Source organism: Annulohypoxylon truncatum (assembly GCF_022578515.1).
Source record: "Annulohypoxylon truncatum strain CBS 140777 unplaced genomic scaffold F4807scaffold_20, whole genome shotgun sequence".
Lineage (NCBI taxonomy): Eukaryota > Fungi > Ascomycota > Sordariomycetes > Xylariales > Hypoxylaceae > Annulohypoxylon > Annulohypoxylon truncatum.
In genome coordinates this window covers 579,362-607,173 of record NW_025953806.1, presented here as the reverse complement: position 1 = coordinate 607,173, position 27,812 = coordinate 579,362, and the positions used below count along the sequence as shown (strand labels likewise).

General features: G+C 47.9%; 6 protein-coding genes across 6 annotated transcripts; 3 read left to right on the top strand and 3 right to left on the bottom strand.

Annotated features, from left to right (window-relative positions):
- Positions 1 to 2,310: 2,310 nt before the first annotated feature.
- On the bottom strand, positions 2,311 to 3,597 carry F4807DRAFT_137307 (uncharacterized protein). The gene is made up of 3 exons (XM_047993071.1): positions 3,376 to 3,597; positions 3,069 to 3,306; positions 2,311 to 2,984 (listed from the first exon to the last, which is right to left on the bottom strand). Exons 1-3 carry the CDS (start codon positions 3,473 to 3,475, stop codon positions 2,660 to 2,662), a joined length of 663 nt encoding a protein of 220 aa, XP_047853415.1. The 5' UTR covers positions 3,476 to 3,597; the 3' UTR covers positions 2,311 to 2,659.
- Positions 3,598 to 3,988: 391 nt separating this feature from the next.
- F4807DRAFT_429875 (optic atrophy 3-like protein) lies at positions 3,989 to 5,245 on the bottom strand. The gene is made up of 2 exons (XM_047998370.1): positions 4,880 to 5,245; positions 3,989 to 4,816 (listed from the first exon to the last, which is right to left on the bottom strand). The coding sequence occupies exons 1-2, from the start codon at positions 4,943 to 4,945 to the stop codon at positions 4,220 to 4,222; spliced, it is 663 nt and encodes a 220-aa protein (XP_047853414.1). The 5' UTR covers positions 4,946 to 5,245; the 3' UTR covers positions 3,989 to 4,219.
- Positions 5,246 to 5,327: 82 nt separating this feature from the next.
- F4807DRAFT_429873 (kinase-like protein) lies at positions 5,328 to 9,315 on the top strand. Its single transcript, XM_047998369.1, has 4 exons — positions 5,328 to 5,647; positions 5,931 to 6,377; positions 6,430 to 6,878; positions 6,935 to 9,315. Exons 2-4 carry the CDS (start codon positions 6,027 to 6,029, stop codon positions 9,129 to 9,131), a joined length of 2,997 nt encoding a protein of 998 aa, XP_047853413.1. The 5' UTR covers positions 5,328 to 5,647; positions 5,931 to 6,026; the 3' UTR covers positions 9,132 to 9,315.
- Positions 9,316 to 10,864: 1,549 nt separating this feature from the next.
- F4807DRAFT_429862 (HCP-like protein) lies at positions 10,865 to 13,914 on the bottom strand. Its single transcript, XM_047998368.1, has 2 exons — positions 11,333 to 13,914; positions 10,865 to 11,272 (listed from the first exon to the last, which is right to left on the bottom strand). The coding sequence occupies exons 1-2, from the start codon at positions 13,359 to 13,361 to the stop codon at positions 11,025 to 11,027; spliced, it is 2,277 nt and encodes a 758-aa protein (XP_047853412.1). The 5' UTR covers positions 13,362 to 13,914; the 3' UTR covers positions 10,865 to 11,024.
- Positions 13,915 to 17,091: 3,177 nt separating this feature from the next.
- F4807DRAFT_137121 (glycosyltransferase family 2 protein) lies at positions 17,092 to 21,928 on the top strand. The gene is made up of 3 exons (XM_047993070.1): positions 17,092 to 17,240; positions 17,345 to 20,785; positions 20,841 to 21,928. The coding sequence occupies exons 2-3, from the start codon at positions 17,557 to 17,559 to the stop codon at positions 21,278 to 21,280; spliced, it is 3,669 nt and encodes a 1,222-aa protein (XP_047853411.1). The 5' UTR covers positions 17,092 to 17,240; positions 17,345 to 17,556; the 3' UTR covers positions 21,281 to 21,928.
- Positions 21,929 to 24,417: 2,489 nt separating this feature from the next.
- F4807DRAFT_452184 (YVTN repeat-like/Quino protein amine dehydrogenase) lies at positions 24,418 to 26,448 on the top strand (the record flags this gene model as incomplete). Its single annotated transcript, XM_048000304.1, has 2 exons — positions 24,418 to 24,680; positions 24,780 to 26,448. The coding sequence occupies 2 exons, from the start codon at positions 24,418 to 24,420 to the stop codon at positions 26,446 to 26,448; spliced, it is 1,932 nt and encodes a 643-aa protein (XP_047853410.1).
- Positions 26,449 to 27,812: the final 1,364 nt, after the last annotated feature.

Here is a 27,812-nt window from a genome sequence, read left to right as displayed (position 1 = left end):
TATCCCCGGCCCTTGTCCCCGCTTACAGGGGTTCAGGGGTTAAAGAGGGTTTATGGGTTTATGGTACTTGGGTACCTCGTGGTCTAAGTCAAGCAGGATCGAGTTATCCCAACCGCTTTTCTTCTTCTCAAACCCCCCATCGACTGCGCCGTTTTCGAGGCTTTGCAATACATGCTTCAGCATAGAACCACGAATTGAGGGGATACCAGTTTCACCTGGTTCGTAGCCTGCCCCGACGGGTATGTACAATACCTACATGATATGCATGTAGTCTCAACGACAAGCCACACTGCTCAATTGCTAAATTTACCAAATTTACCAGACAGCAGCAGGCAAGATGGCAATCACATATTATTCCCAACCTCGATAGTGCATATCGTGTTTGCTAAATCCCGAATGACCTACCCGATTTAGGTAGTGTCTCGGAAAATAATACCATCGACACGCGGCAAGGAACTACTCCGAGAAGACTCGAAGAAGCGACTCCTGGTCCGAATTTTGCACGGCGTAACAATCCATCATTAGGTATCGTTCTCAATTCGTACCAGGTCAACTGATCGGTTGATTATCACTCCTAAAGGATTATGAGAATTGAGGCGGTCATTCAAGGACGGCTGAGCATTTGAGACATGCCCCTTCCGGCGTTCAGGCATTCCGAAATGGTTCTAAACGCTGGAGAGTTTCGCAAGGGGAAATCGCTGAAGCAGATCGAGTTTAGACGTGGGTAGATAAGATCGGCCAACCGTCATCTGCAAGGGTTATCGCTCATCACCCGGACGACGCTAGACCTAAAGTAGCATCGTACTGGGGGATTGTGCTTGATATGCGCAAGGCAAGGCAGGCTCGAGCCAGTCAGGGGGGCTGAGGAGCTGGGGGTTGAGAATCTGAGGGGAGAGGTCCGACCGCATTTGCATTTTCTTTAAGATAAAGCATCACACGATGGAAAGTCAAGTTATGAAATTCCCGTCTTCCATCTTTCGATGTCAGCAAATCTCGCATGACGTCTAAGCCCGGGTCGTAGGATCCAGAGGTCGCTCATCCTCGAGGCCGTTCATCATATCCAATTGAGTGTGTGTAAGTTCTTTCAGCTCAGCCGAATGGATGACCCAAATGAGTAGGTACCCAGAAGCGAGTCCGATGAGCCAAGAGCCGTGGAGGATCTAGACGAGGAAAATCGAAGGCTATACATTCCTCGGGCTCGGAAACCGTGATCTACTGATGCGTTCGTAAAATAAGGAGCGGAATATCACCATCACCGTACATTAGTGTCTTGGTGATATGTTGCTTGATTGTTGCTCCCTCGTCAGGTGATGAATCTGAACCGGGGGAAAATGGGTTAGTTCGATCTGGGTGAGGTGCTGAGCGTTACGTTGCGTAGCATTCGGAATGCAAGTATTGATGCGGTGTGCTACCAAGGCCGCCAACATCATTGGCTTCTTGTCGGCGGTTGCTGCCGTGCTCCAATTGGACTCTTCTGCTCGGCAAGCCACATAAAGCGTTGAGAAGAACTGTGGCCCTGTCCTGTTCTTCGGGTCCTGGCGTCAACTACCTAGCATCCACGATATCTACAAGCTGACTGGTCAATTTCTCCCCACGTTGACCCCCAGGTTCATATCGATTACTCGCACCAACACGAAGAAGTTGGTTTATGGCTTCGAGCTTTCCTACTACGTACATATGTAGCTGCGTGATCCCATCGGCGCGGGTCCGCATCCGTTGAAGAATTAAAGGGTAGCATCGCTTCTACCAACACATTGTAAGCGAGTCCTTATTAAATGGTCCACACATTCTTTCGACTTGTTCTCGAAGGTCCGCTGGCCCGCTGAAGAAAAGTTGATTGCCAATATAAACAGGTTATGGCTATGCGATGCATACGTATAATATATCCATTGGTATACTATCCGCCTAATAATGAGCACGTCTCTCATTCGACGCTCCTCGTCTAATGGGTGAGAATGCATGATTGCAGCTTTATCACTTGGCTTACAAATGTCGGTAGCTCTTATTGTCACAGTTGCAGTCACTTCTTTAGCTACCCGCTGCTTATCCCCATATCCCCTTCGGGCCTTTTTCTGCTAACGATATCAACTTATTCCGTGGGTCAACCTCGTAATTGTTTCCCGAAGCAGTATGCTCTTATCTCTCCAACTTCACCGATTATTCGATGAGCATTTGATCACAATATCACCGGATTTGACTATTGTCCAATGAAGCTCCCAACCACCCGTCGACATCGTAGCATGGTGAGCTTGCTTAGGTATCTGGGGAGTTTTGGGTAGCAATAGAAAGATGGGAAGCTTTTCACATCCTTCTCCAACTACAGTAGCACTTTCAGTAATACTCGTGTCTGGTAATCACCTACCCTGGCCGAAGGTGTCTTTTACTTAAGTACCTAGGAACTTAACAATCAAGCCTCTCATGGTATATTAGCGACTTACTGCAATTTTCTGTAGCGCCATTCCGCTCAATGGCGGCCTAACAAGCTCCTTTGCGGACGATTTCAATGTGGCACGGCGAGTTTCGTGAAGCGCGCAGCCACCCGTCCTGCTTAGACTTCTAAGGAAATCCAATGAAAACACGGAGAGTGTGCCACGCGGCACCTAATCTAAACATATATGCGTGGCGTTGACTGAAGAAGTCAATGGCATGCAGTGTCCAGTCATTCGACCACATATTCCTGCTCCCAGAACGAGATGGCGCCTTCCGAATCATTCTCCAGCAGGTCCAGTACCTTCGTCCGCCCGACCGGCGTTGTCATTATGTCAAGCAAGTCTCTAATGCCAGAGGTGATGTCGGTTAAGACGTTAACTGCATGCTCGGATAGACGTGGCCCATAGGAGCAATATGGAAGAAGCGTCTGAGCTGGGTTTGCCATCCTCCGTGAACCGCTGCTGGTACTAATCTGACGGTGGAACGCCACCAAGCTATTTGGTACAGCTTCGACGGTGTTGACGGGGATGACAGGCATTTCAAAATCACCAAGACTGATGCTTGTTATTACCTAAGATGTACTAAGGCGGCACAGGAATTGAGTAAAGGATGGTGACAAGAAATGAGCGGCAACTCACCTTAACTGAAGGGTCATGAACGCCGACATTGGATTCACCTTATCCTCTTCTTGCTTGAGTAAAAATACGATAACAATATCCTGCCCCCCATTCAAGTGAGATAAGCGTTGAATGCGGTTCTGGCAGTTATCGGTTTCGACGTCTGATGGGGACAGGAAAATGGCACGTAGAACCCTGGGAGGTTGGCCGTGAGAAGTCGGTATGGGCAGTGCCGCGTCATGTGTATCGAGCTGCGCTTCTAGTACGTAGCTTAGCATTACGCCATTGGATTACGGAGTAATGGACCTCAATGTTATGATAATTTTACCTTTCCATCTGATGTTGCTGCCCTGTAGAACCGCCGAGGCGAAGGTGGCCCAATCCGGGCGCTTACGGAGGGAATAGCAAATCAAAGGATTGTTCGACATTTTCTCCGTCTCGCTTGTTGTAAGATTAAGCGCGTTCTATAATAATCTGCCGAGAAAATAGATTTGAGCCTTGTCGGATTTAGTTGAGCTCAATGACGGACGATTCGATTTTGTTGGCCGGGTTTCATGTGTATCGGACAAGAACATAACGACGAGGTTCTACTCAAGATAACGAAGTTGAGTAAGGTTAATAATGCCTTATGACAGGTTGTAGTTAGTGCTAGTTGAAACTCATCGTACCTGCTTAAGGATTTAGGTTCACGAAGGCATGGATAAGAACCTCAGTTGGCCCTTTCCATTCAATTTGACCGCCTGATATCTTATGACTGCTAAGGTACCTTAGGTAGGTACGTATAACCAACTGAAATAGACCTCCCGAGATATGATCCTGTATTAGAAGGTGAATGCACGAAGGAGAATAGGTCCACACCATTGGGGAGATATTGATTGGTCGGAGGGTGGTCATCTTAAAAGAGCATAGGGTCGTAGCAAGCAATTGAGTAGAGACGCGATAGGTCTTTCTATATTTGGCAGATACTAGAGGCGCGGTTCCTATTATTCAACAAATGTTGCTCTGCGAGACTCTTGCCTGTGATGCACAACTTCCCCTGAGTCATGTCTATCAACGCCGACTTCATACCTATATACAGTTGCTATATACACTCGTGAGGCTGTACGACAAAACCACACAGGCCGTGATCATCATAACATCAATCTATACTTCGTAAATGTTGACCATTATCTTTAGGCTGAAGGTGACGACGTTGGCGCTGGGGGAAGTAATGGTTTTTGAGTTTTGGGGTCTTTGAATCCCCTCAAAGCTTCTTCGAGCATTAACACTCTACTCTGCTGGCGCTTCTCGGCTTCTTCGAGTGCCTTTTCTCTTCTATCAAGCTCTTCAAAGAGTGCGTTGAGCTCTTTGATTTTCTCAAGATTGGTATCCGGTTTTTGAGATGACCTGTGGTACTCGTACAATATCAATACGGTACCCACCAGGAGAATGAAGGCATCGCCGACCACATCTGCAAATAGATCAACCGCCTTAGCTTCTGGAAGAGGCCTGAACTTCCTTCTCCAGACACTTAGCATAGGCAATGTCTTTTTGGCACGAGATTCCTGGTTGGTTGTACCGTGCTTGGCACGGATTCCCTCCTCCTTCTCTACTTGCTCTTTTGTTTTCACCGTAGGTGCTTCTGCCTTCTCCTTGGCTCTTATTTCCGCCTCGACGTCTCGGAGGAGCGCCACCGATAAGCGCATGTTCAATTGATGTATCGATTGACCATACTTGGCAGCAAAGACGCGGAAGCGTGGATGATCATGAGCTTGTACTTTGATTCGATTCTGATCATCGTCGTCAGCGTTTTATTGAAGATATCGGATTCTCCGGAAAAGTAGCAATCATACGGCGCCATATTTTGAGACATGTCTTAGGAATAGGGAGGCTAGCTTGAACAACGGCAATGCTACCATTTCGACTTCTCTCCTCTACCTAGGCAGATACCTAGCTAGGCTTTGGATCGACGATATTGACGATAAGATCTGAGAATGGACGAGCTGGTGGGTATCGTTGCTTGCTAAGAGATTTGTACATTCAAGATATAATAAACATATTTACTGGGCCGTGTATATTTCAGAATACCCGGAGCACAATCTAGTTTCCACGGCGCTGGCGATGAAGCTGAAATTGAATACTGTACGGAAGCGGGATGCCTGTAGGTATTTCGTACCCACCTCGGTACCAGGAGCTATTTTGAATCTTACGTAACCGGCATTCGGACTTGAGCTACGAACCTAATTCTGATTCCCGATTTCCAAAATCGAAAAACTAACTTTAACTTATCGATAACGGTCTGTAAGAACCCCGAGTTGCCTACGATTACCGTTTTAGGTAGCAGCCAACAAATATTGTGGGACTTTAGAGCTCCGGGTCGTTGCCTCCCCAACGGCAACTAGCGTTTACATGTAAATGAACGGGCCACTTTTCGGAGTGCACGTTTCTTCTGCACGTTGTTTCGTTCAACACCGGTCGGTAACGACATTATAACTTGCTACACCCTCTTTTGCTTCCATCACAACATCTTTGCTACGAAGGATTGAGCTGCATCAATTCTAGCTTCATCTACGCGTACATATCTCCCTGACACTATCCAATTCTGATGTTCTCTAAGACGGGTAAGTCATACCGACTATTTCATTCGTCTCTCGCCGACAGCCAGCACCTTCTACAATAGCCGCGATCACCACTATCCTTAGCATGGAAACCCTAGTGAAGCTTAAGTTTTGTCCTTACTTAAGTTTTATATAAGCCTTGATGGTTCGCTAGATGTTTAGGGTATTGCGTCTGGTCGATTTATTATTTATTTAACTTCACGCTTCCACTGCCCGACAACCACCGAGCATTGAGCGAGAAGGATTCACAAGTCTCGCTTAGAATCGAGCTAATGATTGTGTCTAGCAATTCAATCATTATAATCGTAGCACAAGACGGTCTGCTGAGCTATCGCTGTGCTCCTTCTAGCTTGCTGTAGTATTTTACTAGAGTAAAGTCCCCATGGCGGACCGACTTCTGGCATCAAAGCAGGCCGCCGATGCAGACGCCCTGACTCCGAGGGATGTGAATGCTCAACGACCGAACCGAGCAATGGATGCAGCAAAAGGCAGGCCAGCACCTGCTACCAAGCCCGTCCAGAAAGAAAAAGAGCTTCCTCCCCAACCTCCCCCTGTGGTATACGAACCTCCGAGCTTCGACCGCAAAGATGGAGCTGCCTACCAGGTCGGAAAATTGCTTGGAAAAGGTGGGTTCGCCGTGTGCTACGAAGGGCACATTATAGGAAGTAAGAGTAGGAGAAAGTACGCGCTGAAGATTGTCAAGAGTAAAATGCCGTCCAAGATGGAACAGAAGGTTAGTTAAGAGGATTGCGGTCTAAATAAGCTCGATGCTAACTTATGGACAGTTCCAAACAGAACTTCAAATCCATTCCAAGATGAAGCATCAGAATATCGTCCAGTTTCTGAGAGCGTTTTCCTTCGAGAATTGCACCTACCTTATCCTTGAGCTATGCCCCAATGGCTCGTTGATGGACATGGTTAAGCGAAGAAAAGGGTTGACAGAGCCTGAGGTGCGATTCTACTCGGTGCAAATTGCTGGTGCTATCAAATATATGCACGCTAAAGGCATCATCCACCGAGACTTAAAAATGGGCAACATCTTTCTTGACAAGGACATGAATGCTAAGGTTGGAGACTTCGGTCTCGCAGCATTGCTGGTCACAGGGAAAGATATGCAAACTATTCGTCGAACGACCTTATGTGGAACGCCGAATTATATTGCACCGGAGATTTTGGAAAAGGGGAAGAAAGGCCATGATCATATGGTCGATATATGGAGTTTGGGCATCATCGTGTAAGACTGACTGACGGTTCATACCATTTGCAGACCGGAACACTAATAGATCTTAGGTTTGCGATGCTTACTTCTAAACCTCCTTTCCAATCTTCGACGACGGATGAGATCTATCGTCGTGCTAAAAATCGGGATTATGACTGGCCCAAACCAGAGACCACCAACAAATATATCTCACAAGAAGCAAAAGACGTTGTCGCTACTATGTTGGAAGAGGCAGAGTTACGACCGGACCCTGACACTATCGTTCAACATGACTTCTTTCTTTCCGGCTACCTCCCAACATCAGCTGAAATTACGACAAAACTGCGCGATTATCCACCCGATGGTGATCAATTTTACACTATAGATCTAACACCGAGGATGGTTGCCCAAAACCAGCGTGCTTTGAGGGAGATGTGCAGAGCATGTGAAGTTGGACCGTGGAACAGTATACAATCAGAATACAAGAGTACATGGAGAGAAGTCGCACTTGAAGAAAAGGCTGGGCTGACACCCATTATTCCACTCGTCGAAGGCATCGTTTATAGGCCTTACGAAGAGGTTAGCCAGGAGCAGAATCTTGTTAAGGTGCCATCCCGACCAGTACCGCAGCCAGGGACGAAGGGCGAGGAAGAAGGCTCTGGATCACAAGCAGGTGCTAATGGCTTATTACGAGCTCCGCCTCAAAGCTTTGCAGCACAACAGCGAGCACAAAATCGGCCCGCAAAGCAGATTGCTAGTATACCACGGTCGCGAACAGTTGACGAGATGCTTGAGCCTAGTGCTAGTGGCACTATGCGGTCACGTCCTAGGAGGGAGCTTCCCCAATCCTCCACAGACAAAAATCTTGCATTGAAGACTACACTACCTTCCAGAGCCGCGTCACAGGCATCACATCGGACTGTATCAGTGAAGGCGCCGGCATCGGCACCCATTTCAATACCTGAAGAGAAACCATTGCCCCAAAAGAAACCGATAGAACGTACTGAGGCACCCTCTAGTACGACTGAGACGCCTGCGGGAACTTTGTTCGGACCCGAAGAACGCAGGATGGCGGTGCCAGAGTCAAAACCTGATTTTGTACTAGAGAGGCTTCGTTGCTTGCAGAGCGAGTTAGAGCGCGCTCTTAATGCGAGATCAATGGCGTATATGAGCAAGTCGCCGACACCATCACCCCCACATATTGTCGTCAAATGGGTAGATTATTCCAACAAGTTCGGCTTAGGTTATATCTTGAATGACGGCAGTGTCGGCTGCGTGCTCAAGAGCATACCTGGCAGCGCGAAAGGTGGCAAGGCCGTTGCATTGCCGCCAAGTTGCATCTTGGTGAGGGAAGCTGAACAACATTGTTCGCGACGGCACGACCCGGGTTACCCAGACCGAAATCAAATTGTTCCCATGACTCAAGCGGTACAATTTTATGAAAACAACGGCGAGGCCGGTCTGTCCACTGTCTTTGTCCACCCTTCACAGTTCAAGATTAGTGTTGGCCCGGATGGTACCCCGGGGAAGATTCCAGTCGGTAAAGATATATTCGATTACCGCAAACGAGAACATCTTATTTTATGGAAGAAGTTTGCCAATTACATGATGGCATACGGCCGGGATCAGGATGCCACGACAGATGATACTGGGCTTATACAAGTCCCCACATCGGACAAACAGACGATGCCTCCTTGCGACGTAGTCACCTTTTACCAAAGGATTGGTGACGTTGGCTGCTGGGTCTTCGCTGATGGCCATCTTCAGTTCAACTTCCCTGACCATACAAAAATCGTACTTGACGCGACTGGAACCTGGTGCCATTTCTGGCACTTACCGCAAGAAGCAGCGGAAAAGCTAGCTAGCACGGGAGAATTAGACGAGGCTGCGCTTGACGAACGTGCTGTCCTATCCTATCCTTTACAGACACTTCTCAACTTTGCTGCCAAGCCGGCCATCCGACCAACGCGTAACGCTACGCGCAAGCGGCCGGATATTAACCCTATGTTACAAGGTATTCCCGCGGCTAACGATTTCCGCCGAAAAATCGAGTTTATCAAGAACATCATCAAGGAGTGGGTTACGAACGGCGGTTTAGGTAATAGCAGGATGGCTCGCGAGCACCGACAACAGTGGACGGGCGCTCGTGAGACTGTCCACAGCCAACCGACCAAACACGTCTGGGTTACCATCGGTGCCCGCTGGGGCGACTCGAGATACTCGGCTCTCGTCGATCCGAAGAAGCCCGGAGAGCTGGGCAGCGAAGTGGAGGCTAAAACGAGCTCGTAACAGCAGCTCAACCGCGTTTAATGCCTGACGATGAGAACGTGGGACCAGCGGCTTTAATGTTTGTCCGTGCCATGAGTGATGACAAGGCGTTTGCATTCATCAAACTTCGTTATAAGGGTTTAGGGTTCATTGCATGGCGTATTAGGTAGTGAGTGTACGTGTTAATATATATACTTTTATACCATCTTGACCTAGACTTGTCGTAGACGTGTTGTATCGGTAAATAATTACTTCTTGATGAGTTAGAAGCGTTCTGTCTTCGGGGGAGGTGAGTAATATTCTTAGTGTAGAGTCGTGTTTCCCTACTCTGACCAGAACCTTGTGGAGTCTATTATTATGATTACGACCTTTCATGAATATTCTCAAAGTAATGATGCCCAATGTCTTAAGAGGTGGAAACCATGATGATTTAGTCTAGCACTATTCGTATTGTTTAAGTCTATCCAGCGACGATCGACGTATGATTCTAGAATCTAGATTACAGGGGGGTTTGTGGTAATATGCCGGAGACATATATTCATCCACAATCTATCTGGGGTGTTTAATACGAATGGCAGATCTCCATTGAACATCTGAAACATTTTATTTTGTAATGCGATACGACGTAGTTCCCGTGCGTCCACCGCCCTTTACGGTGTTGCGGAACGAGGAATATGTAGTAAGGCTGAGTAAGTTTGTTGTGATTCTATGGTTGGTATCCATATGCCTTAATGCCGGAAACAGGGTCTAATCCTGCTTTCTGGTTAATATCGTACGGTATAATGGGTGCGGAAGTTTTGGATATATCATCTATATCTTAGTTGGAATCTAATAACATGAATATAAGCTGTATGTTCTATAGTGTCGTACGACCTCGCGGTTAACCTTGTCACGGTTTTTGAAGTCTTGGATTGCCCTGTGGTTCAGTATAGATGAATTGTGGAAATAGGAGAATAGAGGGTCTCTTAAGGTATTTTATAGACTCTTCTGGATTAGATTAGGTACCTATCTGCTTTTGTAAGTACTTGTAAGTACCTGATAATGCGCCTTAATGTTTACTGAAGTAGGCGGTCCGGACGAAAGCAGTTTTACAAGCGTAAACAGATTATGCGACTCGGATGTTCCCAATCCATGCTGCCAACACGGCATGGCTAATATTATTAATCATCGGCCCCCCTTGATATATACAAACAGCAGTAGCGCCAGGGCATCGGAAAAGGAGGGTATGTATGCGAGGCACGAGAGGGTCCGAATGCTAAGTCGAACAAGAGTGTCAGACTTGAAGCAACTCCAGCCATCCCCAACCCCCATCTTCTATGGAATAGTGCCCGAAGCCGCCTCCCACCATTTCAAAGCCGTCTCATCCTATTAAATGGTCCAATTGATAGCGAGGAAAGTAGCGGAAGAAGAAAATTGAAGGGACAAACGCCTTGTTGTAATACGAGAGGAGGGATGGAAGGTTATGCCAATCGACCTAGCATTGCTTCTCATTGTCGCCCTTTCTTCGCATTACATATGCAAATGCAATGATTTTGGGTTGTGCCAGACAGAATGCGAGAGTCCAACCGCCCATGACCCTTTTGATAAAAAAAGACGGGAATCCTTTAAATCTAGGACAAAAATAGGAATTTCCTGATTTCCTGTCTCAGCTGTGATCTTCACCGCGTATGAACTGCTCTCCATGGGAGATTATGAACCCGACTTCCCTTCCCTGATTCAAGGACCCTAAATAAAGTAAGGGCGTGGAATATTCTAAAAAAAAAAAAAAAAAAAAAGCCGACCCCTTGATGTGTACTCTGAATACGTAGTTTTCCAAAATAGACGCACCTCATCGTTGAGGGCAAGACTGGATGGATCCTCGAAGGTCCCCCCGAAACATCCGCATACTAGTGAGTTCCAGCCGCATGGAATATATTACATTACAACACAATCCTTGTCGTTTGGTTGGTTTTTCTTCATCTTGCCGTTGCGTGGTGGGGCGACTTCCATAGGCGTCCCGCCACCACTCACGGCAGCCCGAATTGCCGCGAGTCTTTGCTTTGCGCGTTCGTCACCGGAATCGGCTGCTTTGACGTACCACACGTTGGCTTCCAAGATGTCCCGGCGGCAGCCTATTCCCATCTCCGTGAAGTAACCGACCGCATATTGGGCTTTAACAAAGCCTGGATACAATGATTGCGTCAGCAAGATGGGAAGACTGTAGAGGTGAATTGCCGACTTACCAAGATCTGCTGACCGACGAGCCCACTCATAAGCTTCTTCCTCATCTTTCTCCAAGATGGGATCAGCTCCGACCATGTACCATGCACATAATCCCATCATAGCCGCAGCATGACCACGTTCTGCGGCACCAGTGTAGAAATGAACGCTGAGGGCCGGATCTCGAGGGCAGTTTAGCCTGCCATGTTCGTACGCATCTCCCATACGATAGCTCGCTTCAGCATGCCCGAGCTCAGCTGCCTGAGTGAACAATTCGGCCGCGTAACTCTCGTCCTTGAAAATATCGTCGCCATAGCCAGTTTCGTAGAGTGTACCAAGATGGTACGGGGCGGCGTTGTACATGGCATCTGCTGACTCAGTAGCACGCTTCAGCCATTTCACACCCTCCCTGTACCGATTCTCGCCCAGGTCTCCCGAGAGACAAGCCTTGCCAAGTCTCGTCATGGCGCCGGGATGGTTTTTAGATGCCGCCGTTCGTAAAAATTGAACTGCTTTAGCTGGATCTTTCCTACAACCCCATCCAAATTCGTAACATAAACCAGCACGATAACCAGACTCGGCGTGACCATGTTTCGCGGCCAAAACAAAGAGGGGAAAGGCGGAATTATAGTCTTCCTTGCCCTTGTTGAACAAGCCAGAAGCAAAACCATCAGCTAGGTAATATTGAGCAAAGGGATAGCCGCCATTGGCCAACCTTGTCAATATACTTTTAGCTTCGCGAACCAACTCGGTCGGCGAGGATTCCTGGTTTTCGTTAAGCGGACTTCCCTTTGGACTGGCTTTTTTCCGCGAAGGTTCCTCCAAATTTAAACCCTGTTCCTGCGCAGTTGAGATTAAGAAAACGGCGAAGGAGTATTGGATGGAAAAGTCATTTGTCTTCTTCACATTTTGCCTATACATCTCAAGGGTCTTCTGCGCACTTAGTAAGGAAGCGTTACTTCCAACATTGTTGCGCAGATAAGAGTTATCGATGGTAATGGGAGCCGGAGCTGGTTGAGGATAAGGAACATTTAGCAATTCCGCGTAGGAAATCGGCCTGGTCTCAGGCGACCTGCGAGAATGAATGGAGGAAGTGCGCGGATTGGCGCCCCCATAACTTGGGGACCGTCCGCGCGGTCCCAATTCGGAATATAGTGAATACGATGACTGCGGCCGTGGCATAGAACTTCTCCTATTGAATGAGTTTGGGGTCAAGTGACGATTTATGGCCACACCCGGCGGTTCTGCAAGGTCAGACCTCGAGGAATGCCTCGAATTTGACTCGAGGGGCACGCTTGAGACTCGCGGAAGATAGGGCTGGTGATGGTATTGTAGTTGGGGTACCTGCTGGCCCTCTTGTATCGAACCCTCGATGATGGACTCTTCTGGAGATGTCTCATCCGGCAAGAGTCGATTTTCGCATGCTTCGTTTAGACCCCCCGATATCGAACTTGCGCTTGTCTCGGCAGAGGAGTCGGTCGACATCTGTTGCTGCGTACTCGCAGTTGCGTCCGACTCGCGACTGTGCCGATTCGGGTCATCGCTTCGAGAACTGTCGCTGAAGCTATTGCGTTCTAGGTCTGACGTTGCTGGAGCTTCCATGTAACCTCCCTCCGCAGGGTTTAAGAATGCCTCATGACCCGATCTGTGCGCAAGGTCGCCAGTAAAGGTCTGTTTAGGTGTTAAGGTCCTAGACTGATCAGACGTGGGACTATAAGGAGGCGGGAGCGCATCCGAGGATCTTGGGGCGATGCGAGTCATATGTGGCGGAGGCTGCGGTGGGACTTGATAGTTCCCCTCAATGCTTACATTCGACGGCAGCGCCCAGTTGTCGGGTTGGAAATTCACCCTCACGGGAGAGACAGGAGCATCTCTGATGGTCGCCGCCTCGGCGACAGGCAAAGTGTTCCCGGCGAAGCTGTCTTGAGATTCACCGCGCTCATGTTGCGAAAGGGGTAGCCTTGGTACCGGAACGGGTTTCCGTTGAATAGACCTCGGAGGAGACGCAGCAGCCGGAGGAGGCGGCGTTGGGGGGCTCGTCACCGTAGCCATTGCTCACTCGAATCGCCGGCGCGATGGCCAACGCCACAAAATCTACCCCTTAGAGGGAGGAATTCGCACAGGCAGTCGTTAGAACCGTGCAACCCCGAGCATCGATTCGCAGTAAGTTCGTAGTAACCTCGTTCCTATTGGGATTCTACCATGACATACATGGACCCTTAATTGCTAATTGGATTGGTTTTGAGTGTCGTTCCACAGATATAACTCTAATAGCAACTCAATCGTTCACAATGGTCGGACGCCGGGGGGGATGCTGGCTGTGGGACGACGGGTGGACGGGGAACAGGGCTCGGAGAATGGAAATTCGAAGGTCGGCCAACAGGAAGAAAAAAAAAAAACTAGCAAAGCAAAGCTGTTTGTTTTATTTTATTGCGCGGGGTATCTCAGACAATAAGTCTAATGGTTGATCTGATTTAAAATCTAGACAAGAAAGCAATAAAAAACGACAAGAAGAAGCTCTGGAGAGAGTGCTGTAGTAAGAAGTTGAGGCTACCAATGGCCCGGGATAGGTAGGTTGTTGTTGTGTGATGTTGGAAAATGGACAATAACCGGAATGAGAGACCTGGACGTTGCAAGTCGACGAAACAAAGCGAACAACCTAAATTTGATGGTCGGAGGTAGCAGAGAGTTTAGGGGGGGCTAGTCGGGTGGTACTTGGAGTACTTCGTATACTTCGAGGTACATCAGCTTAAGGGTTCTCAAGGGGTTCCACTCTAAAAACGGGTCTGCATTCTGTATTTTCCTACGGAAACTTCGATGCTATCATAAAGTCTCTAAGCAAAATATAATCAGCCTTTTTCAAGAATGAAAAGAGTATAAGCATCTGCACTTTCGAATATAAAGAATGACGCATTTCCCTTTAAGCATGTATCGAGTCGGTCTATTTATATTTACGAAGTACCGAATGTATCACTGACAGGCGATGTAACCATATCAATTGCGCCAATGATGTCGCTACCACCGGCCAATTATAGTTGGAGCGAGCCCAGGTGGCTTGTTCCTGTCAACCTCAGCTGCGAATACAGCGAGTCTCCAGTAGCCTGATCAGAGAGAACTGCGGGCCATTCTCTCTCTCCACTACTATCCATGGATGCACTATAGCATGCACCATAGCACGGTTAGATGTCAGACGTCTGAATTGTACAACTAAGCTTCCCGTATGAAGCAGTCCGGTCTTGTCGGCATGGACCCTCTACTCAATCGCTTATGATAGACGATGACGAATACAGAGATCTTCAACTCGACGGAGTCAGAACCAGCACCACAAAAATGAAAAATCCCTCTCGTAAAGACTAGAGCTGACAACACCAACACGTAACAGGAATACGAACTCGGAAGAGCGAAAGCGTCTAGTCCCGCGAGATATGCCCATATATCCAATTGATGCAAGTGAGTAACTTACTTAAGCGTGTCAACTCTGCACCATTCATCGGTTTTATTGGTTTCATTCTTTACTTCCTATTCCGTTATATGTATGTAGGGCTACCTACATATTAATCCACCGTGTACGCACATCACATACATATGGGGATTCTGTAATAGGCGTTACCGTTTCTTGTCCTGGGGACCTTCCCAACGTAGTACGATGTACGAGATCGGCTAAGAAGCTTAAAAAGCTCCTTCGTGTTTCCAATCTCGGACAGCACGGTGCACGGCTAAGGCTATGATTACACGCAACTGTCACCAAGACACTCACTAGGCGGTCTAATCGCAACGCTTTCTCAGCAATTCTCATTATTTTCTTCGGTTAGGTAGGTATATCCAGCAAATTTTTTATTTTCAGCTTTGGGCTTTGATGCCTCGCCGTTTGTACGCGACCTGTTAGCCGCAGTCGATAGTTGCCTCAGCCCGGAACCAGAACAACAACCGTCTCTTTCGCCAACCTCAAATCGTATGGTGTCATTATATTTCGAGCCTTGGCACCGAGCCCAAGGCGCTTTTCAACCCTTTTGGTTCATTTCCTTTTTTTCAGCTACTAGGAAAATACTTGCCCAAGCTTTGCGCAAGGAGAAAACTGCCAACCTCCCACTATAGTCGGGCTCTTCGGCAACCAACAGGATCTTCCCGTTCCTTTGGTTCCTCGTTTCACGAAACGACCTTCTTGGACACTAGCATTTGAGGGAGTCCACGTGTGGCATATCATGGATATTGCATGAGCCCACTCGAGTACATAACGGTACGGCCGGCATAATTCATCACGTGTTCTTTGGCTTGTTACTGTGTACAGATTTCTACGTACATGTAAGGTAATTTCCATCTTCCCTTTCATGTTTGAGGCTCTTATTACTTTAGTCCAAGCGGCGGCGCAAGGCAGATTTGGAGGGGTTATCAACAGGTTTGATCCAAATGGATGTCGACATATCGATCTAGATCTTCATGTCTCACGTTTATTGATATCTAAAGATTTGCTCAAACGCGGGGTGTCTTGAATAGGTAGCCACGACTTGACATTTCCATGCGAACATAATATCCTTCTTGTACTTTCGAGTACGGAAGAGGTACACCCGTACATGTGGTTGCGACTGTGCACTTTATTGAACTTGCATTAAAGATTTGGCGGGCCACTGCCTTGGAAGCTCTGAAAGCGGGCCAACAATTACCTACTGCTACTACGTAGTACTCAACCCGGTCGGGTGGTAAGTTTATGCTAACCCCGACTACCCGAAGCTTGATAAAGCATTTTGTGATTCGAAACCCATCTGTGAAGTCTAACCAATAACTTTGATAGTATTCACTAGAGCGGTCTTTTTAGCTATAATAATGCATTATATATGTCTATAAGATGTGTATGTTGTTGCTTCATCATGCCAAGGAAACTATCATCAAGTTTTCGAACATATTTTTTTCCTGCTTAGGCGCGGGAGTAGCTGTAATTGTCAAGGTCGATATTTTATCCATGTTCGTATTCGATTCCATTTAAAGGCTTGGGGTCCGGGGTTATCTTTAAGTCTTTGTAACCATAGGTCGGCTGGTCCAGGTAAACACGAGGCGGCCAACCACCTTGGGTACCTCGCATTGGCGTACATCCCACATAGAGAATGGGTGAACGAGGTACGCTACTCAAGGTAATGTGTGGAGATGACGTAAGGTTACTACAGTAACTCATGGAATGTACTGTAGAGACCACACTGTACCTACCTAGTAGTCTGCAGCGCAGTCAGCCCCTTTCCCGATTTCTCGATTCCTTGCCGTGGCTAACAAGGCCGGGTTTTATTCCTTCCTCACCATCTTTTCTTACCCGCCCACTCCGCTCGATCGACTCCATTCATCTTTTGAACCTCCGCGTCGGTTTGGAGGGTCTTACCTTCGCTAGAAGCCGTGTTCTAAGCCTACTCTCGTTTGCACTTCGTTCGCTTTGACTACCTGTTATAATACATTCGCTCAAGGCCTTATCAACGATAATAATTCTCCCTTTTCAATTGATGCGGTCGGCCATCTTCTCCGAGTAAGGAACTCGATTGGCTTAGCCCTATTAATAGTGGCGCTCGGTGTTACCCATCCTGTCTGTCCAGACCCGCTAGCGAGTCAAGTAATACCTCGAATGCTTACGGCGCCCTCGACGACATTTCTCACAGTGGTGTTTATTGCCTTGTTGTCCGGTTGATGGTTTGCTGAGTTCTCGATTCGCCGGAAGCCAAAGAGGATATTGTAAAGAAGGCGCATCGCAGGTGCTCATTATACTTTTCTCCTCTTTTACTTTAATTGGCACAATTGGCACAATTGGCTTTAAGCTTTCAGATCGTCACTAGTACCTACTTTAGGTACCTGGGTTAGTCGAGATTTAAAAAGCAAGGATCCACCTCCTTTCTTGGTAGTAGCGAAAACCTTGGACGACTCAAATTCGTCCGGTTGCTCATCATAACAAACCAAGTGAGTTAGGAGGAAAACAACCTTCGCGATTTCATCTCATCGTCTCCGCTTCATTTATCACAATATTCCTGCAAACTTCTCTTTTTAACATGTTCAATCATTAGTCATCCCGCAACCGCCCCATCCTTCGCTATCACTGGACCAACCTGCGTCCCGTGTCAAGGCGAAGGCCTAGCCTTCAACACGTCCACTTATCCGTACTTTTTCAACAACTGTGTCCGATCGGTCACTGTTTAAAACTTACCAACATTCGCCATATCTAACCGATTTATATCTGCGCCAATATTCTTTGTAATCCAAATACTTACCTCCAACCATGTCGCTCCCTGAGCGGCCAGGGGCGGCGAGTCCCGCGTATGAGCATCGGAGTTCATATCGCCAGTCGTCCTCGAGGCGTGCTCGTCCTGCCGACATCGAAACCGGATATTACCCCGTGCCTGGACGGAGGATGTCCTCACATCAGCGTGCGCCATCAGGAACTTCGTTTGCCGAGACAATTCGCAATCCTAATGGTACCACAGATAGATCACCCCTTTCTCCCTCCGCGCCTCCGGATGAAGTCCCTGCCGGTGTGCCGTCGCGTAAGAGGAGTCTTATAAGACCCGAAAGAAACCGAATCGACAAGGACCACCCGAATTATCATTACCGACAGCATGCTGCTAACATGGACACGCTTCCGTCTTCCACCGGCAACGACCCTCTCTTCGAAGATTTGGAAGGGAGGACAGATTTATCTGCGGACCGAACTCTCGATGCTGCTACATCGGACAGCTCACCCCCTCGAAGGAAGCATAGTGGGGACAGCGAGAAACCTAAAACTAAAGGGTCCAAAAAGAGAAGGCGGCATTCGAGTGGTCACAAGATATCCAAATCTTCTAGGGATGCTAAACGGCGGAAACCTCAGGAGACGATCGCGCCACCGAATATTTGGAACGTGTACTGTGCCGTCGTTACGTTCTGGTGTCCCGACTTTATCCTGAGCTGCTTCGGTTTTACTTCGAAGGCGCAAAGGAGAGCTTGGAGAGAAAAGATGGGTCTTATTAGCATCATCTTGTACATCATGTCTTTTGTCGGTTTCCTGACTTTCGGTTTCAACCAAACCGTTTGCGCCTCACCCGGTGTCCGTCTGCATGTCAATGATGTCGGTACTGGCTATATGATATTCCACGGCGTTGCCTACGATCTAACGAAATCCGGCCACCCCCCAGCTGAAGGTATCCCACTCCGCTCGGACGGAACGTATGCCAATATTCTATACGATCTTCCTACTAAATATGGTGGTACGGATGGCAGCTTTCTTTTCCAGAACGTCAATGGCAAATGTAAAGGTCTTATAACACTTGCGGACGGCTCAGATGTCCCCCATGGTTCTACCGACTCCGAGGAGCTTGCCTGGTATTTTCCGTGTACGACGTTCAATCAGGACGGTTCATCTAAGCCGAACTTCACCTGGCCTTATGATTCGGTTGGTTACGCGTGTCATACTACTCAGAAAGCCAGAGACACGTTTTATCTTCAACTTCATGGCACTGGCGATGTCTTTTACACCTGGGATGATATCAAGAATAGTTCGCGCAACTTGGTTGTGTATTCTGGTAATGTTCTCGACCTCAATCTACTCAATTGGTTCAACGAAGACGAAGTCAATATTCCGGACCGGTTTAAGGAGTTGAGGGACACAACCACAAGCGCCAACCAGGCGATTCGTGGTCGCGATATTACTCGGTCGTTCCAGAAACCCGCGGATAAACAGGTGGCCCAATGTTTCGAAGAAATCATAAAAGTCGGATCCATAGACACAGATACGGTTGGATGTATCGCGGCGCAAGTGGTTCTCTACATATCTCTAATCCTGATTCTTTCCATTGTCGTAGCGAGATTCGGACTGGCAATAATGTTCCAATGGTTCATCAGTCGAAAATACGCTGCCATGAAGACCTCGCAGACGTCAGACAAGAAGAAACGAAACCGGCAGATCGAGGACTGGACTGAAGATATCTACCGAGCTCCTCCGCGGATGCCCGGTGATATTGGGAGCAGTTACATGGGCTCTGATAGGACTAGCAAGCGCGCCAGCACTTTCTTACCTACAACATCTCGCTTTTCTGCGGTCTATGGTGCCGACAGGGCTCCCAGAAGACCGCAACCGACGACCATGGCGAGCCAGGCTTCAACTGGTCCACTGCTTCACCCCAACTCGATGTACAAGCAAGGCAACGATAGCAGATCGAGCATGCTTCGCTCCGATCCCTACGGAAACACGGTTAGCCCGATAGATGGTTATGGTCCTGCTGGATTTATCCACGAGGCTGTCGTACCTCAACCACCGTCTGACTACCAACCCTTCGGATTCCCGTTGATCCACTCTATCTGCCTTGTAACAGCCTACTCCGAGGGAGAGATGGGTATCCGGACCACGTTAGATTCTATTGCTATGACTGATTATCCAAACAGCCACAAGGTGATCCTCGTTATTTGCGACGGTATGATCAAGGGCAAGGGCGAGGCAATGACTACACCCGAATTTGTTCTTGGCATGATGAAGGATCATACTGTACCCCCTGAGGAGGTTCAAGGCTTCTCATACGTGGCCGTGGCCAGTGGTTCGAAGCGACACAATATGGCCAAGGTATATGCTGGTTTCTACGACTATGGTGCTAAGTCTGTCATTCCGGTGGAAAAGCAGCAAAGGGTTCCGATGATGCTGGTGGTAAAATGCGGTACACCCGACGAATCTACCAAAGCTAAGCCTGGAAACCGAGGCAAACGTGACAGTCAAATCATATTGATGTCGTTCCTGCAGAAGGTTATGTTCGACGAGCGCATGACAGAATTGGAATTCGAAATGTTCAACGGTCTCTGGAAGGTGACTGGCATATCGCCAGATTACTACGAAGCAGTGCTCATGGTCGACGCCGACACGAAAGTGTTCCCCGACAGTTTAACCCATATGCTTTGCGCGATGGTTCGCGACCCTGATATCATGGGGCTTTGCGGTGAGACGAAGATCGCAAACAAGAGAGATAGTTGGGTATCGGCCATCCAAGTGTTTGAATACTTCATCTCCCATCACTTGGCCAAGTCTTTTGAGTCCGTCTTTGGAGGTGTTACTTGCCTGCCAGGTTGTTTCTGCATGTACCGCATCAAAGCGCCCAAGGGTGCGCAAAACTATTGGGTCCCTATCCTAGCGAATCCTGATGTCGTCGAGCACTATTCCGAAAACGTCGTCGACACTCTGCATAAGAAGAATCTTTTGCTCCTTGGAGAAGATCGGTACTTGACTACTCTCATGCTCCGAACTTTCCCTAAGCGTAAGCAGGTCTTCGTTCCTCAGGCAGTTTGCAAAACAACGGTTCCCGATGAGTTCAGCGTCCTACTCTCGCAGAGGCGAAGATGGATTAACTCCACTATCCACAACTTGATGGAGCTAGTTCTCGTTAAGGATCTTTGCGGTACCTTCTGCTTCAGTATGCAATTCGTTGTTTTCATCGAGCTGGTTGGTACTTTGGTACTACCCGCAGCTATCGCGTTCACTTTCTATGTTGGTAAGTTAACCCAAGGCTCCAGAAACTTTAATTGCTATTGTTAACATGATTACAGTCATTTCCTCTATCATAGGACCCGTACAGACGATCCCGCTAGTGCTGCTTGCTTTGATTCTTGGTTTGCCAGCTGTCCTCATCGTCATCACGGCTCATTCATGGTCATACGTAGTATGGATGTTGATCTACCTTGTGTCACTCCCAGTATGGAACTTCATCCTCCCCAGCTACGCGTTCTGGAAATTCGATGACTTTTCGTGGGGTGATACTCGGAAGACTGCGGGTGAGAAGACGAAGAAGGCTGGTATTGAATATGAAGGCGAGTTCGATAGTAGCAAGATTACTATGAAACGGTGGGCGGAGTTCGAACGAGAAAGACGAATAAGGGATAACTACTGGGGATCCAGGGATAATGTCGTAGGCGGCAATTGGGGCTCTGGTCCGAATTCCGCTCCTTACCACCACTCTTACGACGACCAATATTATTCCGATGCATGAGTCGGCAGATTGAGTTGAGTAGGTATTAGGGGACATACTTATTTACCATATATATATATATATAGGAGTCGGTTCTATTATGGGAAGGGTAAGAGAACGGCGGTCGTCATTGTCGTTTCCGAGTTTTTCGAATCCTTTATTATGGGATTCAAGAGCATGGATGGGGTGAATTAAACGTATAAAGAACCAGGGCATTCGGCATCGTTTAGCGATTTACATTGTACATATTTAGCTCGCCAGGTTCATGATGCCGCAGACTTAATTGGACGAAATATACGTATTATCCCCCACTAGATTTTAATAGATATAGCTATAATAATCAGCATTCGCCTATTCCTGCTTTCATTTCCCGAATTGCACCGGTGTGTAACCTCTGCTACATACTAGATATCCTACGGCGTGTTCTGTATGGCACTATGTCGGCGCCTCATGTGAGGGAGGCGAGACATTCCTAGGATCGGGAAACTGGACTTGTGCTACGGTTGGGCAGCGACGGAATCTTTACCGCTACCAAGTTCGGTAGAGTGTGACGAGATCTTGTACACTTGTATCACTATATGGAAAGTTCTAAAGCATAGGAGGTCTAAAGGAATAGTTCGTTCGTTGAGTTATATAGTAGATTTCAGAGTGTTCGTGAATGTTGGTTGCACAATACCATATTCGGTCCCGTGGTCACCTACCATGAGCTTTGAGCTGTAAAGTTATCCATAAAGGGGTATTGTGTTCTAGTCAGAAGCCACGGATTATGATTGGTAGTTTTCCAAGGAACCTCCCTTTCCAGTCACGAAGTTGCTATGGGGATGTTGAGACATTGAGGTCGAAGATTTGCTTATGGTAATTCTAAAGCCATATTGGACTGCGTTCCGCATCCTTGCTCCGAGCACGAATGAATTGATTTGTCAGACGAGTCGAAACTTGCGTAAAGAGTGCGCGTACGTCATTTGATGCCGTTCCTCCAGGCTGGGAATGGTGAATGGCCCTTAGGACAGAAAACAAAGATGTACGCTGATCTCACCAAGCACTATACGGATCTGTATCCGGGATGGTTGGATTGATGATTGGTTTAAGCAGCCTTTAGTTGAGAAAAGCTGTCAGCTTAGTATTATTTACTCCCTGACGATATTTATTTGTCCAGGGACATATACGTAGACAAGCGTCAGGCCTAAGGAACGCCTAAAGATGCGCGCGGCCAAAAGGGGAAACAATCGTGGGATCAACTGTGAGATCAGAAATAGTCTAATACGACGCTGCAGCTACCCGTCTCTGCCTCAAGTGTGACAAGACAGGAGTGACTCATGGGGAAAAGAAACTGGTCAAATAAATCCGGCTTTCTGTGCTATCAAAATTTTTATTCCAGAGGCGCGAAACCGATCATGCTGTACGACGGTCCAAGGGGTAGTAGTGGCCGGGAAGATGCCTGCGGCGTGGTGCCTCGCGATTATTCTGAAGGGCTGCGTGATCTTCACGGATCAGCGGTCTCTGCCCGTCGACTTGCATCTCTGGATGCGGACCGGTTCGAAACCAGAGATCCCATGGGATAAGTGTTAGTGCGGGGTCTGCAAGTCCCTCATTTCAGGGCTGCTTTCTCCTGTTGCCTCCGGGGGGGCCGTATTCTTGGTAGCGACATCTGTCAGTTGGAGTCGTCCCTTTGGCCGTTTATGTTCGGGCCTACCGCCTTGTTTCCAACGTTCGGTTCCAGTTATGTGTTAATATGAGAACTTCCCTAATGCGCCCATCGCCCAGAACAGCGCAGCGCAGCCAGCGGTGAATGCCGCGAGTCCCGAAGCAGTTAAAAACTTATTAAGGGGATGCTAGGGCGGGACCATCTACACACCATGCATTGTCCCTGTCTCGAGGACTCGAGTCCTATTTCTTTGTCTCACTTGGCAAGACATCTGATTTTTATAACATCGAATCTTGACTTGTCATAAGAAGCCACTGCCTCACCGGTTTCGACAGGTGAGAGTTTACCGAAACAATAGCTTTCTTCCTTAGTATACGGCCTCGGCAAATGGTTCGTAGAACGGATGCTGGGATTAAAAGTGATATATGATATTTCGAAATTTGAGATGAATTGGGAATAGAAAAAAGGCGCGACTAAGACGCCCGGCATTGGTGAGAACTTGAGAACTTCTAATCGAGGGAGAGATATCGAATGTCAGATATCCCGTCATCATTATGAAATAACAGAATGTCCTCATTGTCGCTTTATGCCATAAGCATAAAAGACGGTTGGCGTTGATAATCTGAACATTTCAACGCCCACATCCATTTTAGACATCAATCGTTACCTTGTTGGGCATATGCAGAAAGTTCAACTTGGACATGTGATGCCCGGGGATCCAAATGTTAGGTTAGCTGGCAGGCTGGTGAAGTACTTCGTACAAAAATGGCTCTTGCTCTACCTAATCGAATCTCGAAAACCCCCACTGCCACTGCCTAACTTGACATCCGTGGATGTAACTAGAATCGGTGGGTAAGGATAGATACTACGGCATATACTTTTGATGTGTATGAATAGACGGTAGGATTGTCGTGTATAGCTACACCTGCATGTAAGTGACAGAATACAGAACTTAGTGTGACATGGTCGTCATATTCGTCCTCCTCACTGCTTAGCCAGATAGTTTATTCCCCACCCGCGCAACCGCGGAAAGGAGCATCTACCTATCTTTCTCTCTATCAGTTGCCTCCTTCCCCCCGTCACCTGGCACACTGGCATCATCACCACCTGGAAAGCACACCCGACCCATTTCTTATCTTATACCGATCGATGCCTGGAAAGGAATACTGTACATACGTAGGTACTAATGCGGGACTTCTCCCTTCCTTTGACACGAACTAATTTTATGAACTTTAACTCTTTGAGCAACTCTTTACATAAATCTCAATACGACACAAAGACTCCTCTTCCATTCTCTCCACCTACCATTTTACTACCTAGGCTCACTAACAGACTAACAACATCGCAATATAACGACGCAAGCTGGGTATCGCGGCTTTGAATCACCTTAGCGCCCGGTTGAAGATCCGCCAGCCACACGCACATCTAGCCCATCTAACCCATCTAAGATACCTACCCAAGGAGGTTAGGCTTGGATTTTAACAAATGACTTAAACAACTCCAAAAAAAAACGATGCGCCCTCCTAATTCCCCACCCTCCTCTCCATTCCTCACCCCAGACAGGCCCCAGATCGACCAAGATGCCTCACTCGAGTTCGAGTTCCCTCAGCCGCAAACTGTTGGACTCGAACCATCTACCATCGACAGCCCTATGAATGACCAGCCCTCGCCGATATTCGCTCCAACATTCGTCGCGCATGCCGACCCCAACGGCGCTTACGGAGTTCAATCCGGGGATGACGACGGTGGTAGTAGCGCCGATAATATGCACGACATGTTGGATGTTGACCTCGAAGAAGGCGGCGTGCCCCTGAATAATAATGTCGATATGGAGGACCTTAGTGACGAAGAGCAAGTCGTGTCGACAATTGCGAGTTCCGTCCTTCTACACCATGATATCCCGCACTCCTCGATTCCGCATTCACCACCCATAGATGCTAGCGACGTGATAGCGCCTCCTCCACCCATAGCAGCGATCCCGCCGTTGCCCGAAGTTCAAGACCTCGAAGATGACGTCGATCCTGCAAACGCCGGTCTACATCCCATGGCACTGAGCAATGCTAATCCCATGTCGCTCGGGCCTGAGAATCCCCACGTGATGCAATTCCTTGAGCTCTGGGAATGGTCAAATCAAGCAGACATCACGCTTCGCGCAAACAGTCCTGTCCCGTTGTTCCGAGAAATTCGACGCCTGGCGCGCGAATGTCCACCCCGAGTCGAATATAAGGAGTTAAGAGGTGACGATTACGATTTTCAAGGGATTAGTTGGAGAAAGCTTGGTGTGACGAGGAATATCGCGCGGCGCCGTCGTATGGCAACGTTCCATAATTATGTTAATAGATCAGCATCCGATGTGTGGCACAAAGGGTCGTCTGACAGGCTTCTGCCGCCCGTCGAGAACTACTTCCGATATAAGAGTATGGATATTAGGCGTGATGTGCGTTTGCTACACTTTCAGCTTCGCAACATCTTGGGCGTCGCATCACGCACCAGGATATTCTATCCTAGTTTCACCACGGTCAAGGAACATGACCCTACAACAGGGAAGGACAAAACAGCGATGCGCTTCGAGAACCAGACCGGGGCTTGTGTATCCACCTTGACCGCCAATGAAGATATCTTGATCGCTGGTGGCTTCTACGGAACCTACCAATACCGTAACCTGAACTCCAAATTGGGCGTTGACTCTCACGAAGGTCAACTGACAAACCATAACAGTGGTATCACCAATCACGTGCAACTTCACTCGTCCCGGCATTCGTCAACGCCCTTAGCAGCTTTCGCTTCTAACGACTTCGGTTTCCGGATGGTAGATCTATCTATGAATAAGATCACATCAGAGATAATGTATGATTTTGCTATGAACTGTTCTGCACTGAGCCCCGATATGAGACTTCGCGTTATAGTTGGGGATCATGAGAATGTGCTCATAACTGATGCAGAGTCCGGTGAGATCCTCCAGAATCTCGAGGGCCATAAGGACTTCGGCTTCGCTTGCGATTGGGCGCCAGATGGCTGGACGGTTGCCACCGGAAATCAGGATAAAACTATTAGGATATGGGATGCTCGCAAATGGAAAAACAGCAACGGCGAGGCCCAATCTATTGCCGTGGTCAGGTCCGAGATGGCCGGTGCGCGTAGTTTACGTTTCTCTCCCCTCGGATCAGGGAAGAGGATCCTGGTCGCTGCCGAAGAAGCTGATTTCGTCACTTTAGTTGATGCTCAGACATTTAGTACTAGGCAGACTTTCGACATATTTGGTGAGCTTGGCGGCGTCGCTTTTGCCAACGGAGGTCACGATCTCATCGCTCTATCATGTGATCTCTCTCGAGGAGGCGTGATGCATTTAGAACGTTGCGATGCTGGAGCAGAAGATACCTTTAGTTATGCAGATAGGGGTCACTTGGAGGACGTACCATGGTGGTGGACTCCTGGGTATGATTGGATGCAGAGTCCAGAGCAGGCCGTGGCAACACCAAGGTCGCAGGAGACTCTTACGCAGAAACGAAGACGGGCCGCTATGTCAGAGAACTGGAACTTCTGATGCGGCGTATATAGGTATGAGAATGAGAAGGGATTGAAAGGAAGGCGTTTAGGATATTCGAGCATTTAAATGGGCAACAAGCGACGGCATTGGTTCATTGCTTCCTCTTCCTCGTTCATTTTTTATTTATTATTCCCCTCTGACGATTTTCGTATCCTACTAGGTCGCCTCGGGGAGGTCACATACATTATAACATTACGGGGAAGGGTCAGTTGATGAGCCTAGCCTCTGGAAGACAGGACAGACATTTGATTGGGATTGGCGAAAGGGGATGGATATAGTCGGATTATAAGTATATATCAGGGAATTCATCGCTTATCCTCCGTGGTGAGCTTTCACCTATGTCGGATACTTCTCAACTCATCCGATCTGGTACGGCGGAGCGGGCTCGAACGCAACGAACAGACTTGCTACATTGGCCGAACAGGGGCGGGAGTGTCTTGTACCGGTTAACTTTATGACATATCTTGAACGAACGTGCTGGAATAGTTAATATATTCGATGACAAGCTTATATATTTACCTTGGCTTTTGATGGGCAAATCGAAGAAGGATATTACACATATACCTATGTACGCTCCGGCGTTCAAGTCTACCGCACTTTATGTGCGTACTTAAGCATACATACATTATTGAAACCATATCTGGCGTGTTCTGCGCGGGGCTTGTCCATCCAAAGAATATTTATATCTCTAGAAGGGCACGTATTAAAAGGGAGCAGAGGAACTCGCGCAAGACAACAAGATAACGATAGCAATCAAGTTTATAATAGCCTGCTTGTATCTTACACCGAGGGGCTATGGCCACATCGGCAATTCCCCTTTTCCTGGCTGGTGTACGAGATAGTTCCAGTTTCCATCTTCGTCCATGTTCCCATACCTTTCACACGAACTCTTATAGCTATAAACTATAGATCGAACTATTAGAGTAGAAACTATAAGAGTAGGCGTTTCAGTTTCGGGTTCGCGATTGCAAGAAACTAGAAATGCTTTGTGCCTATAAGTTGACGAGGGAGGTTTTGCTTTCCGCTATTCACTGGATGCTCTGGTCATGACCAATGGTTCATCTCACCAATAACCCTTCTACATTAGGACAAGATATATCGTAAGAGTTGATTTGGATTAGGAAATTATAGATCTTCTATTACGTGGAAAGGGTTTTCGAAGAGTTTTGTGAGAATACTAAAGGTCAAAGCTCATAACCTCGAGCCCCCCTGAAACGAAGCTACGAAATGAACAGCCTCTATACATCGAAACACTTCCTAGATCTGAAGATAACGTCTATGTCAACCTAGATACTCACCTATGTGCTTGTTGGCGACTCAACATAGCACGATTCGCCATAGGGATAAACAGAACTTTGAGC